Source organism: Crassostrea angulata, chromosome 6 (genome assembly GCF_025612915.1).
Source record: "Crassostrea angulata isolate pt1a10 chromosome 6, ASM2561291v2, whole genome shotgun sequence".
Taxonomy (NCBI): domain Eukaryota; kingdom Metazoa; phylum Mollusca; class Bivalvia; order Ostreida; family Ostreidae; genus Magallana; species Magallana angulata.
Genome location: NC_069116.1, coordinates 43,754,407 through 43,769,738, shown reverse-complemented (window position 1 = coordinate 43,769,738; position 15,332 = coordinate 43,754,407). Strand labels below are relative to the sequence as shown.

The following is a 15,332-nucleotide window of genomic DNA, read 5'->3' as shown; positions in this document are numbered from 1 at the left end:
TCAGATTACATGCTGTGTTAAATTATTGAAGAGTCAGGGAACTTGAGAAGGACTAAGAAGGGAGGAGAGATTACTGGGGCCGGGTTTAATAGATACAATCTATGGCTTCCGTGGTTTGATATAAACAGTGTGGTCTATGTTAAAAGCCTGAATGAGATTTTTGTATACAGCCAGTAAATGGTCCAGTTTTATCCTCTTCCATTGAAGGAAAATATCAACTTTTAAAGTGCTGAGTTTTGAAATTAAAAAAATCAAGCAATTACTATAATTGTACCAAAAAGGCATCAGACTGTATGAATGGAAAAGAAATGAAAAAAATTAGATTATATGTGATTCATTTATGTGTATTGACTTTTGATTTTGAGACTCTCCCTATGTTCTATCTGAATGTATTCAATGAATACACTGTGCATTTGCTGGTAATCGTTTAAAAATAAAATTAATTCACCCCAGCTGAATTTATGAAATTATTTAGCATTCAAGTAGCTAATGTTTCAGATGTGTGTTCATCAGTGTAAGACCTTTTATCCAAGTAGTTTTTGTTACTTAAATGATATTTTTACAAATCCAAAAAATCAAGGATTATATTGATTTGATTTGTTAACATCTGAGATTTGACACAGTACTTTCATATAATTATCATATCTGCATAAGTTGTTTTGTATAAATGCATTCACTTGTAAAATGTATATTTTGTTGAAGATCAATTTTTTTATATATATATTTGTCACAATTCTTTTATTCAGAAGCATAAGAATACAGTTACATTTCAAAAACCCAAAAAGACTTTGCTGCCAGTCAAGGTAAGGGAGACAACTTGTCTGAGATGTTGTGTGACTGCATGGGGATGGCAAGAGTTATTCCTCTTTACCTGCCAAGGAGTGTGAATTGTATTTCCCCTCGCTTTCCATGTTGCTTTTGATAAATCATCACCACACCCTTTTAAACAAACTTCTTATGAAAAATTCTAATTAATTTGCAAATTTCTAATCAACCGACAATTCAACTAATTGTTCACATGTAAAGAAAAAACTAGATATATTTTACTAGCTTGCATTCTTGTATATACACAATAGAAATCTCATGAATTGATATAAAAAGACACAATAAAGGTAAAGTCTGATATCTCCCTACACCATTACAATGAACTATAAACACAGTATTAATGAATTAACATGTTTACCTGTGAAAGAAGGTGTTTTTTGATACATGTACTAATATGCCCTAAAACCTGGCTTAATTAATGGTGCTTTGGGTTTTGATGTTTTCTTGATGGAGTTATCTCTCTTTGCTAAGGTGTTTTGAGGCAAGGAAGGTAATTAATCTCCAGGTACTGAATGCACTGAACTTTAAGTTTGTGAAAGTACTCTGAAGCCACAATATCACTGAATTTGGTGTTGGCAAAATAAGGACTTCTGGCATTTATTACCTTTAATTAAGTTGCAATCACTTATAGCCTACAGAATTAAACTGATGATTTACAGGTTACATATAAAAGTAGAAAGGACCTGGCCAATAAAACTACTGAGACTTCTACTATCTTTGAACTCCAGGTATATGTATATAACTGACAAAGACAGGTGACTAAACCCTAGCTAGCCTCTGGTTGTGTGTTAAGTCATGTTTGTTGACTTTTTGCTGAATGCGTGGACACTTCATCAGGCGCACACTATATATCTACTGTGACTTCAAACATCGCCCCAGGCCTGCTTTATAAAGTCTGGTCAGCTTAGGTTTCCCAAGTTTTTATGGCTTTATAAGCTGGTCAGTAAACTAAAATCATTGATTTTTATCACTGCTGATTGTTCGATTGTTACCAGGCCCCACAAAGTGGACCATTTGGTGATTGCCCAGTATTTGTTTAGGTCATTTATCGTTCCTATAGGCTGAGCAATTTGTCAAGTTTTGTGTGTTTCTAAAATGGCAGGTAAAGTGATAGGACAATCATTATCATAAAGCCAATAGCTTGTATATGTCATCAGTCTTGATTTAAGGACAAACACCCCCCTCCCAATCTAACCCCCCCCCCCCCCAACTCATAACTCATCCCCCCAAATATTTCTGCTACCACAGTAAGGGAGATAACATACACAAGAGTTATCTAACACAGCTTCTCTATCATCTAATGTTGTGAATTGAATGAAAAGTTCGCTGTAAAGTAGATAATGGCATCCAATTCAAAGCCCCTGAGGTGACAGTGTATGTTACACAATTGAATTAGCTTAATCAGGAAGTTTTCATTGTGATCCGTGTGCATGCTACCTTTTTCTCCTCCCTGTATCGAAGACCCGCATTCCATTGCTATGGTCTGTCACTGCATGTCTGGGATATACCTTTTTATTGTACCTGTGGCTAAAAATAAACCAGGTGTTTTTCACGGATCGTTGATTTAAATCTTGGCCGCTTTAAGAGACGTGTGTTCTCCAATGTTAGCATATGTGTACATACTGACAAAAACTTTGATTCGCTGTGAATATGAGGATTAATTCATTATTATTCCTTATTGTGTGTTTTTAATGAGTAGGGGATTATTTGGACCCAAAGTTTTAATACATACCTATACCGTTAGATGAAGTTTTTTGGAATACACAATCCAAATTTAATGCCAAGCCTAGAGGGATCTGCATGCACAGTGGATTTATCAGGGGTTTGAAGTTGGGAGTTGTGTGTCGTTTATCAAACCAAGAGCCTGCTCTAATTAATTAATGCTCTGTGGATGGTAAGCCATCAGGTCTGTTAGGGACCATGGAGTGCATGCTGGAACGTCGTCCGACCCGGGCTTATGTGGAGGAAGAGAGGGAGGAGAGGGTGTACCACCCACCCCCCTCAGTCCTTCAGGTACGTCACCCCTCCCTCCATCCTCACCTGCTCCAATTATTGTCAATTTCCACTTGTCGTTTTGCATGTTTTTTTAGCTGTTAAAAAATATGTTGTAGCAAATTGCTTTTTGGACTCTATGGATTTGCATGACCTATACAATGTCATTTTGAAGTTCATTCAATGTTTATAGAATATATATGTTCTAGTGTTGTAGATTCGTGTCATTGATATTAATGAAATACAATATGCTGCATTTAATTTGATGCCAGGTTTATTCTCCACATTAAGATAAAAGGTCTCCATTAGGTTCTTCCGCATATTGCTTAGTAATTCAGGTATACAGTCATTCAAGAAAACAGTTATTCAGATATTAGAATGACATTCATTTGGTTATTTTGGTTAACAATTTATTTCATAGGTATTCAGTTTCAGGTACCAAAAAAATCATTTCAGGTATACAGATATACACATTTTTCCAGGTATATATACATCACCTAGCCTCTTCACCTGTTGTCTCTATGTAATCTATTGATTTTTCCCCCCTGTGTAATGGAATTTGAAATCCCTTTTTCAAGATGCCAGGTTTATAAGGTTGACAAGATTAAATATTTCTCGGTATATGTAGGGCATCCGATCAAATTGAGATAAGTAGGAAACCTTTCATAGACGTATTAAGTTTTCTCTCAATGACTGTACGGAAATCTTGATCCCTTTTTTTTCTGTGGAGATTTTTTATGAGACAGCCATCACTCAAGATTTGCCCAATTCTTTTCAATTTGTCAGTGTAAAGGGTGATATTGAATTTTCACATTCAAATATTACATCTGTATAATTCATCTTGGCAAAAATGTCTGTATACTTTGACTATTGAAGAAATATTTGCGCAAGTAATTAAATGCTCAACACCTTACAACCAAAATAATCAATAAACACGGAAAATTTATTAACAGTGAAATTTTTTGCAATTGAGCAAATTGGCACCTTTTGTGATTCGGAAAGAGAAATCTAAACTGTTAAATGCTCAATTTGGTGTTTGCCAATTTTAGGTCAGAATTTTCTCTGTTGTATTTTCAACATATTAACATGAGGCTGCCTAGATAATATCAAATCTTTATTAACCTAAATCTGTTCAAAAAACTTAACACATACTGTATATATTCATGTTCACCATGATTTGCTTGGCCAGTTATACAAGGTTTGATAACATTGGGATTGAGAATACTAAATCAATCACAACACACTAGGATCTCGATTTAGTCTATTTGACATTCCTGGCATTATCATACAAATGATAAACTTTGGGCCGTAACGGTACATTCAGGTCCTAGGCTTGGGCCTTTGTTGACTTCCTGAAGATAATTTGTTTGTTGACTTGTATACATAATGCCTGCTCAACAAAGCAAGAAATCTTTTGTCATTCTAGTTAATAAACGAGGGCTTAGAAAAAATACTGCTTCATGAATTTATACAGCCTGAGCTCCATTAAGTTAACTTTAAGTTTCTCATTTGAATTTTTCTGCTTTCAAACAGTAGAGATGTTTCATACATTTGACATGTTTCAAACACTTGACAATCAGTAGAATGAATATTTTAAATTTGCAAATGATCAAATCACAAATGGATTTGTAAATTCAATAATAACATTTGCATAACCCTAGTTTTCAAATAAAAGCTTTGTACTTAAATTTATTAGTGTATAATTTTGATCAGAGATGTTAAAATATCCAAGCTCAGAAGGAGAGTTCCTTTTAAGTGGATTCTGTTTAAATGTTACTTTTAGAATTCATCACTCAAACAATATTGTAAATAAAGGACAATTTTAAACATGGAATATTGGCCACCATTCAAAATAAAATCCATGTGACACTTTTTTATATCCAGTTTGATCAAATCGGATCTAAAAGATCCATAGATATCGACAAAACCTGTCATTAACGAAGATCTTGTACGTGATCAAATCTCAGAACAAGAACCTCACCCAACCCCGATTCTGTTTGACTGTTCATCATTATAAATCTAAGTGTAATGGTGCCATACTGTTATAAATTAGTAGCAGTTTGATGACCATCAGTCTTGACATGTACGTTTACACAAGTATGCATAAATCATGCAACTATAACAGGTTAATTTCATATCTAGCTACGTAAATTACATACTGTATCAATTTACAGTTTAGGTTAAGAGTTTAATAACACTTATTTAGCCAGCGTAATTGTAATTTTGTTGGTGCCTGTTTAATGGTGTTTTGCGGACTCTCTTGCCGGCAAGGATTGATTGACAAGATGATGGAGAGCCGGGGCTAGCTCATCCTACTTTGGTCAGATAGGCTGTATCTGACACATCTATTGGCTGTTCATGTACCGCCTGTTGTTGTACCTATTCGTAGGTTTATATTGTTACGGTAGCCTGTGGCTAGCTAGCCGTTTGTCGACCAATCAATATTTCACAGGTTCAATAAGCATGTCTGATTAGTGATCATGCATTGTTATGTACATAATAAGTAGTTTAAACTTATTAAACAGAGTGCTCAAAACAGTATTCAAAAGTTCAATTTAGGAACTTTTCTACACTGCTTCATTTGCATTTTTATATCCCTGTTTGACATACTTCCCCCATATTTTTTTTTTTGGGGGGGGGGGGGGGGTAATAGTTTCTGCACATATAAATATAAGTTGACTCTCATTTTATATTTGGTTTACCTTGATAAGAAAATTGTATACTTGTATAAACTCCTTGATAAATTAAGTGTAATGTTAGTGCAAGTTTACAGAATAAAACATTTGGAGGAGACATGTTTCTGTCTAGAGGTTACGACCATATTAAAGATCAGATCTGACAGTCTATAAGGTAATTCAGGATTTTATTCTACACATCCACCATAGAACTACTGAGAAACACGTATACATGAGCACTAAGACTTTCTTTCATGTTACAACTTATTGACCTGCAGGTTTTTGACTTGTTTTTCATCCACAGGATCCACATCCACTACACTTAGGGATGGAGCAGTCAGATTTGAATCCCTACTTTTTAGTTAACAAAATTTTGGCCTCTGAACCCTATGATGAAATGTTAGAAGAATATCAATTGGTTATGTGTCATCAGTCGCAAAAATTGATTTTATACAATCAGAAACCTGCATGCCTACAATCTAACACCTGTGCAGTTTGATCATCTCTATTTTCATCCAACAGCAATTTGAATCCCAGTTAATATTTTGACACTGTCCAATCCTACATTGTCTTGATTTTGCCTCGAAACTCCTTTCTAAAGACATATAACTAAGTTTTTCACGGTCATGAAGTTCAAATTCACGTATCAGATTCCACAGCTGTGTTTTCCCTTGACCCTTGACCTGACATGGTCATCTTCCGCAGTGTGTGCCCTTCACAAAAGGACAACTGTTGATTCTCAACGCTTCTTACAACCTGTCAACCTGAAGATAGAAATTTTGAAATGATGGGAAAATCCATAAAATGAAATACAAGTATATTATGATAAATGTTCCTCTCTATTGATTGAATGAAATCACCTAAGCAGATGGTGGGCCTCACTCATTGGTCTTACCTTCAGTGAAATATGGCTTATCTGTGCAGAAACTGTACCGGATGTTAGGGGTTGAGCTCGCATATATTTCTGATATAGATGGTATGTATCTTGATTATGTCGGATACAGGTAAACAAAGGGGGTACTTGTATTCGGGGGATATCACTTCGTATTGGACAGCGTGTGCACCTGCGAATTAATCTTAAATTTTGCTTAAGTTTGTTGTTGTGATTTATTGAAAGGAGACTGCTGCTTTACATTGCGAAGTTCACTAAAACTTGAGGATTAGTAAGAGAAATATGTAAGTTTACTTTTATAATAAGGATTGGGAAAAATGAAGAGAAAGAAAGACGTTTATTCATATTGTGTTTGCTACAGTAAAAAAGAAGTTATTGTACCAGACGTAAATGATATTCATTGTGCGGAATAATCGTTGTATTTGGACATAGATCAATATTCTATCAATATCAATGGTCTATTGACAAAGGCTATACCTGAATGGAAACTACAGATTGTGAAGAAATTTTATAGAACCAGTGTTATGTGTACAATTCATATACACGTACATTATTAGTCAACCTGACCCGATTTTACATTGTTAATGATACGAGACTGGCTCGAATATTTTCCTGTTGATTTCTTTTTTTTTTTGTGATTCTGATTTATTTTCTTTTAAAGTCTATATACCTTTAACTATTGGAAACCGTTCACGGTTAGGTTGTTTGATTCATTTGTCAAGTATATATGTACCCCAAATATCTTAAAACATATAACGGAGGTGTTGTGTTCAAATTCTCACGATTGATTAGTTTAAAGGAGTAAAGTCGCTATTGAGAGGTTTAACTCGTACATGAATGATGGACCTGGTAAGTTAATGCAATAATGGCAGTCTAGAGAGTTCACTTTAATTTTTTTAATTTTTAAACGAGAGAGACCACCGAAATGTTTAACCATGGTGGGTATATCCATGTTCCAGTACATTTATATGATGAGGTTTTTTCATTAATCAGATGGTGGCCAAGTTTATAACTTTGCTCAGATTTATTGAATTGCTGATGTTTTTGTTTGTAGAATCGAAGGTCCTCGGAAGAAAAGGACCGACACCTGCAGAAAAGAATTGCAGAATTACAGGCCCAGACCCAGCGACTGGAGCGAAAGATCGGCCTCCTGAAAACTGAAAATGACTCGCTGGTAAGTTTGACATCATAAGTTTGACATAACTGTGGATCATTTTAATGTAATGGTACATTTTGTCAAGCACAATTTATTGTGGCATCATATTGGAGTTGCATACTAAAGCAATGTAGTAGTTGGGGCTATTTGGACCATAGCTCAGCGGTAGAGCTCCTGACTAGAATTGCAGGGGACCCTGGTTTGATTCCCGGTCCAGCCATATATCCTCTCTACTACCTATAACATCAGCATTGTGGGCTTTTTTTTTAAATTTACAAATTCATAAAGTAAAATATGTAAACAACTTGATTATCAAAGAATTGGTTGTGTAAAGGTTGCTAGAAATTATTCCCTAAGTAAATAATTCATAAGGAAATATATACAGTACCCCTCCTTTAAATTTTCTACGTTTCAAAATTTCATTGGATTTTTATTTGCATATATACACTGTTCTGGTCTTGGATGCACTGTGTACTAGCTAATCCCCTGTATTGCAGTATTAAATGACCAAGTGTTAGCAACCCTTTGCTGAATGTTTAACCCTCCATTGTTGACATTGATATGCAGATATAAACCCTAGGCTCTACTCCTAATCTAAAACACTTAACAGTGTATTAGGTATTAGACCAGAAGTTTGAACCGTTCTACGGTCATTACAAGATTTCGGTCTAGATCTGCCAATATTGCTCGAAAATAGATGGCAGCCATATTTGAGACAAAGTAATTTTAGGCTTAATATGCAGAACATGTAGCCTTTGTTTTAGCTAAACTTTAAATATGTAGATAAATATTTAATTAACTTAGAGAATTCTATTTACAAGTGACTTATCAAAACTTTTTGACCTGCAGTGTATAAACAAAATGAGCAAATCTTATGAGATGCACTGCCTGCAGATTAATTAAATCACCATTCTTAGATCAATTTTCATCTCCTTTAAAGATGCATAAAATATTATATGCAATTATTAATTGAAAGCAAGACATCTGTAACAATTTATGACCCAATTTTAATGTATATAATTGAATACTCCTAGCTATTGTTATGCAAAAGCTAAATTGCAAAGCAACGTGGATCGAAAATGGATTACCGCGGTAGCTGATTCATCTCCTAGAAATTATATTGCAAGTGTGTATAAAATAATAAAAATGACTTGATTCCTTTAGTCATAGTGCAGGCCGGCAGTTATAATTAAGTGTAAGAGAATGGTGCAAATGCTAGTGATACAAAATCATAACATAAAAAGTTGAATTCTGCCCATGCATGGACCTAAATATGTGGCAATTAACGATTTGATTTGTAATGCTTATAAAGCTCTTATGCAATCAGAGATACGTAGAATTGACTAACATATGCTTCAATATTTATATAATGATTTAATGGAAGTCAAATTTGAACTATTTGGTTTTCAAATTTACTTTTGTGTTAGAAACTAAGGGGTACTAATAAATCAATGTGTAGGAGCTTATATTTGATTTAAATTGTGTTATATTTCAGTTAACATTAAGCAAATGGATTTCTTCACAGTTTGACAATTTGGTTTTGTATTTTACAAACTATTTGCTAAGTATGTCAATCAAGGGTAGAGAAAGGGCAGATGATTGGCCAAATTTCAGTTTAATTATTGGGGGTATTGCCGTGAATAAATGATTGTAAATACTGCTAGTACATGTTTATAAATATTTACATGCATGAATATATCATGGACTTAATGGATTTGGTAGATCTCGGGGGGGGGGGGGGGGGGAGGGGGGGGGATATATTAATATGTATAAATTCTAATCACAATAGTTATTAAACTCTAGCTTAAAAAGAAATGTGCAAGTCATAATAAATTAATGCATTCATTAATAGCTCATTTAAAAGACAATAGGGAGAAAACAAGATTGAGATAAAGAGATACGATATGTGATATAGCAAAACTTTGTTTATTTTTAGGTTATACTTCATTTTGTTTTTCTGTTCTTATGATGTGCCCATTAAAACTGGATTTGCCATGTTTTTTTTTATCAAAGGGAAACAACTCAAAATGCCTTTATACACCATGCATGATACAATGTCATCAAAATCCTTTTTTTCACTTTGCCTGAAAATGTTTGGGTTTGATTAATACTTATATTGATTATGGTAACAGTGGTTAATGCCTTCGGTAATTTTCTTTGATGTGTTTCCTCCAATACCATCGTGTCTCATTATCACTGGCGGACCAGGGTCGTAAGTCCCCTATGTTATTGCTAATCAGGAGACAATTAAGGTAAAAAACGTTTTATGGTAAACGTTCAATGAACTCTGATCAGGCTGATGTCTTTTGATGTGGCTTCATCTCTCTCTCTCCTTTATATTTATTCATTCTCTGTCTCTCTCTCTCTCTCTCTTTTCTCTCTCTCTCTCTCTTTTTCTCCTATAAGTTGATCTTGTCATCACACCCCACCTGCCTGTATTACCTACATACCCATATGTACATACACAGTATACCCAGTGAAGCAGGCTTTTTGTGGCATCCTCCCAACACACATGTTACAATAGAACTGACGCATGGAACACAACACCTTCTATTGTTGTCCTTAAAACAGACATATTGACCCTGCATGACCAAAAAACAAAAAACCAAAAAAGTGTCGATGGTAAATGTACAAAAAAAAACTTTGTGACATGAATCACACGACACACACAGAATGTCGCATGGCTGGGGGCCATTATTTTGTTGTTCAAGCCATCAGTACCTGGCTTAAACAAACTACATGTATACATTCCTATCACTGACCAGTCTTTTGTTGTCATCTGACTTTCCAGAGGCATGAAATTTTGAACGAAAAGGTAAAAAAAATATTTTTACATTTTATCGGCATCTTAATTAATACCCATTGTTTACTAACATTGACGATGATAGTCGGAGCTTCTATGAACAGAAACTTGGTGGAGGTTGTCAGAAAGAACATGATTTGTGTTTTGTTTATTTAATTATCCACGTTTTCATGACAGGTTTATCAGCTGTTTATAGAGGAAAAGGGTTAAGGAAATATGTCTACATGATGATAATGTACACACGGTCGATCATAAGCGATACATTTCACTGGACAAGTTTATCATATGACATGGCTCTATGTCATGTGGAAATTATGTCATTCATGAAGTGAAGGAGTGATCTATTGTTCATTAATTTAATTGAATAAAATAATTGTTTTGATTTTGCTGAAGAATGTCTCAATTGCAGTTTGATATCGATGAATAATCATTTGAAATATCATTTAGAAAAATCATCTCTTTAAAATCCTTTTTGTAAGGACTGAAAAATAAAGCGGTTAGTTTACTCATATGGCTCCTTTTCTTTGTTCAAAGGTTTCAATATTGTTACCCACCTTGTGCACTCTGTAGTGTTAGCATGATTCTAATTAAAAAATGGACATTTGAAGCATGCGATCAAAAGGACTTAATATGTCTGTCGGAGGAAATTAAGTATTGGTTTTGCGGATTAAGCCCGCAAAATTTGGTAGTGGTCATAAATATGATTAACAAAAATATTTGCATGTATTAATTGGAAAAGCTGATAGCTATTAGGACCGATAGATATGTGAACCTGTACTGTGTATAGTCAAGGTTTGGGGCTACATGTATAGCCGTATTTACTGGAATAACAATTAAAAGTTATATTTGCGGATGTATGGAACACCTAGGTGTATATTTACGTACATATCAATGCATGCTCTAATACATGTGTATATATAAACCTGATACCGCATTGTCATATGGGTTGTGAAATTTATCCATGATTAAGACACATGTCATTGAGTGCAATTTCCTTTATATATGACTTGTGGATGTTAGTACACATAAGGAAATGTTCATACTTTTTGATATGTGAAAGTTAAATAAAGAATATAAAACCCCAAGATAACAGGTTTTTGCAGATATACATGTATAATTTAATCAATTTATACATGTTCTTATATATAAATGGGCCTCAAAACTAATATTTATGCATGCCATTATGAGAGTTTATCATTTTAACCTATAGTAGCTTTAATTTCAATTTTAAAAACTTTGATTTAATTGTAATGAAGCTAATTGAAAGATTCTTAGTATATTATTGTTATGTATCTGGGTCACTTAATGTTAGGTTAATTGAATGTAAATTCATATTAAAAAAGCACTTGGGACAAACCCATTTTGACCTTAATTTCATTGTACATACATGTAACATTGTGTTACATTTAAATTAGGTAAGAACGGGGCTTGGCCCCTGTGTATTACAATTGTGCAAAAAAAAAATTTAAAAAAGGTATGATTTGCTCTGAAAAACATTTTATAATTTAATAATGCAAATCTTTATCATATTTTGCTGTAATTTTTTTTGTTTAAAGATATGCGGTAAAAATAAAACCATGTTTCTGTTAAATAATAAAAAATGCAGGGTAAAAGCACTTCATGATTATTTTGACAATTAAGTTCTGTAGATGAAAGAAAAATGATTTGGTTGGTCTGTCATGCAAGGTTTTGTATTGATATCGATGCACATTTATTGTTGCGTTTTGTACGTATCGGAGACCCATTTATTACTGTAGCTCTACGTGCTATATTCAATCTACAGTCCCTGCACCAACAATAATCACTTAAAATGTGAAGGTCTATGGAATTACATCAGACACAATCAAAATCCTTAGCATTAATACAATATTGCCATTTTTAGGGTGCCAGGAAATGGTGTGAGTTTATAGTGAGTAGACAAAATGATCGGATCTGCCCGAGAGTTTCGACAAATGTTTTGTCATAAAAAAAAAGTGATGTCATCATCATGATGGATGCTCTTTTTTTCAGAAACGACAGAAGGATGATCAGAAACCTTTGGAAGAGAAAATCAAAACACTGAAGAAACGCAATGCTGAGCTGGCAGCCATTGCTAGACGTCTGGAAGAGAAGGCCAAGCATCTGCAACAGGAAAATATGAAGGTAGCCATATTGCTCCTTGTTTGGGAGAGGAATGCAATGGGAAATGAAACCAACTGGCAAATACTGTTGTCAGTGGAGCAAGCCTATCATTTACAATTTGTTTAGTATCACCTTTAGCAAAACAATTAAATGAAAGCAAATTTGAAGTTATTAGTTTCTAGTTCAATATTTTCCCATTAGACTGCCATTTACCCATTTATATATCTGCTATTGATTTCCACGATTTTTTTTTTAATACCTTTTACTTCTAATGAACTATAGATATGCTGACATATAGCTAAATCTATTTTACTTTTGCCTGTTTTTACCAGAAGGTGAAGGAAGAGATGAGCCCGCCCGAGTCGGATCACATGAAGAAGCTGTTTGCCCGGCAGAGGGCGAAAGATTTAGCGGACCATGCCAAAGCCATGCTGGCCAAGGACCGTGAAATCGAGGAACTACGCAAGAAGTGTCAGGAGCTGGCAGATACTCTCAGCAATGCAGACTTCCTTGGTCCAGAGGTACGCAGGGGGATTTGTAAGATGGGATTTATTGTAACTGAATTGGGGCCCTTGAAGGTATACATGAATAGTATATCACAATATAAGAAAGATCAAAATTGATAGCAGCATAAAAATGAAAGGAAAAACATAATGTTAAAAGAGGATTAAAGCAGAATGATGGGGATGAACTATAAAACAAAATTATGTAAGTAACTTTCATAAAGAAAAGTACAGTAAAGCCAAAATAAAATTTTTGTTTGTTTGGAATTGCGTTAGCGAAATTAAAAGAAAAAAAATTATATAGAGATTTTTATTTTTTATCAATTTTTATTTTTTTAAACTTCAAGTTTGAAAAAAAAAAAAAAAATTCCCTCCCTTCCTCCTGGGTCTAGAAACCTCCAGGTGGCAATTCCAAACAAAGATTTTTTAAAGGATGGCCTAATGTTAAAAAAACAATATTGATGAAAATATCATGTGAAAACTGCACCCTTGTTTACCATTTAAGTACATGTATTAATTTACTGCAATTCAGAGGAAGAATTGTTCAGCTTCTTTATATAGCCAATGTTATGATAGTTTGATGAGGCTGATTGTAATTATAGGCAGGGAAAATAGCAAGTGATAAGAAATATATCAAACGTTGTTATTGACAATTTGATTATTGAACAGCAAATGTCAACTTGTTTGTTTGAGTGATGGTCTCGTGTAATCATTTGTCAATAGCAGGGTGTATTTTCATGCCTATATAATTAACACTTGCTTGTCTAATGATTAGTAGCTTGAGATATGCTTTCTTCACCTGAAGAGTTACATAATCAAATCATATCGATTCGTCTATCGCAGTCTGAAGTCCGTTGCTCAGTCAAATATTTTTTTTTTTTTTTAAACAAAACGCCAATAGTTTTTCAGAGGATGAAATTATTATCTATGTGTGTTAATGTTAACTTGATACTGAAAGGAAAATTTTTTACCTATGTGATAAGTTACAATGGACTGTCATTAGCAGATACCTGGCCTGGAAAGGGTCAAAATGTTGTCAGCGACTAACAAGTGTGAACAAATTAGCTGGACCCATTTGACTGTCGTTTTATGTCATTTGATTGTGATTTCTGTCACCAGAATGTGCAGATGTACGAAGAGAAAGAGGAACTAGTCACCATTATCAAACAGGCGGCCAAAGAGAGGCTACAGATGGAGAAGCAGCTCGCCAAAATACGGCCAAATCCGGTAAGTTGCCGTCTGGGGGGGGGAAATTTATGGTATAAAGATTTCGCTTGGCCAAATTTCTCATTAATGGCAGTGTGAAAAAACGAACAAGAGGGAATAGAATCATAGAGCTGATAGATTTTGTAACTTGTTTGAGCCTAACCTCAGGGGAGTTCAAGCATTAAAGCTATCATTCCCCTGTTGAGGGTTTGCTGTTAAGACTTTGTGTGGTAACTAGATCAAAAGTCCATTGGTTTTGGGGGGAAAAATTATCAGTGTTTAGAATTTTATTTATGATCAAATTACTCTTGTCTAAATTGTTGATTTCTGTGTGTCAATAATCGTTTGCTTTCAAATGACCCGAGAGAATTATCTCTTAATAAAATATTTCAATACCTAGAGTTATGGTGTTCATTATACTGTAATCATGTTACATTTGGGGTTGTATTGATTTAGGGGAAGCCCTTATCTGCCAAAAAGGCTATAAACATTGCACAAGTCAATTTTGATATGTTTACAGCATTTCACCTGATCAAGGAAAACTATCTAGAAATGAGATACTTATTTTCCAAAATTATGATATTGTCAAAACTTAAACTAAATTCATCAAAGTAGATTTTGGTGAATACCATACCCCCCTCCACTTCCATCCATCACAATGTGAAAAAAGGGGAAAAGATGTAAACAAGAATGTAAGAACTATACACTAGAAGAAATGGAGCCATGGTATTTCTGATTTGTACAAGTCCGAGTTTTATAGTCTTAATTAATATGTACCGGTAGATCCTATTTCCTCATTCATTTTCCGTCTGATGGCAAGGATTAGGCAGGATTTAGTTTCTGACTCAGAACCTTGAATTGTATGTAATGAATACAAATGACAGAGAGAGAAAATTGCATGCTGTTTAGCTGAAATCCAAATGATGGACTGGAAAATCAAGGATTCTGTTCGGCTCTTTCCATTTTTCCGGCTCTAATAATTGTGACTGCATCCATTACACAAAGCAAATCTATCATCATTAGTAGTCTTCACAAGATTTTTCTTCAAATAAATACGTAAAGTCTTGATGTGTTTAGATCAAAAGCGACCAACATTTTGGCAAAACCTGACGTAGCCTCATTTGTTTGTAAGGTTACAAAATCAATAACAAGGATTCAG

General features: G+C 34.2%; 1 protein-coding gene and 1 long non-coding RNA gene across 23 annotated transcripts in view; one reads left to right on the top strand and one right to left on the bottom strand.

Moving 5' to 3' along the window:
- Window positions 1-15,332, top strand: part of LOC128190243 (RIMS-binding protein 2-like) — a 69,682-nt gene that overhangs the window by 9,737 nt on the left and 44,613 nt on the right. For 13 of the 21 annotated variants that reach the window (XM_052862202.1, XM_052862204.1, XM_052862209.1 and 10 more), the window contains 6 exons: window positions 747-803; window positions 7,439-7,558; window positions 10,332-10,355; window positions 12,354-12,485; window positions 12,797-12,985; window positions 14,087-14,194. In XM_052862202.1, the coding sequence (XP_052718162.1) occupies window positions 747-803; window positions 7,439-7,558; window positions 10,332-10,355; window positions 12,354-12,485; window positions 12,797-12,985; window positions 14,087-14,194 (630 nt within the window). Of the gene's footprint in view, window positions 1-746; window positions 804-2,171; window positions 2,839-6,447; window positions 6,469-7,029; window positions 7,234-7,438; window positions 7,559-10,331; window positions 10,356-12,353; window positions 12,486-12,796; window positions 12,986-14,086; window positions 14,195-15,332 lie in introns of those variants that run through there. The other 8 variants (XM_052862217.1, XM_052862220.1, XM_052862219.1 and 5 more) reach the window with 8 other exon arrangements.
- LOC128190247 (uncharacterized) lies at window positions 5,453-6,481 on the bottom strand. Of its 2 annotated transcripts, none has more exons than XR_008244342.1 (2): window positions 6,388-6,481; window positions 5,453-6,256 (listed from the first exon to the last, which is right to left on the bottom strand). It is a non-coding gene; the product is annotated as an uncharacterized LOC128190247 (long non-coding RNA). The 2 variants fall into 2 exon arrangements; XR_008244341.1 differs by having other exon boundaries at window positions 6,353-6,417.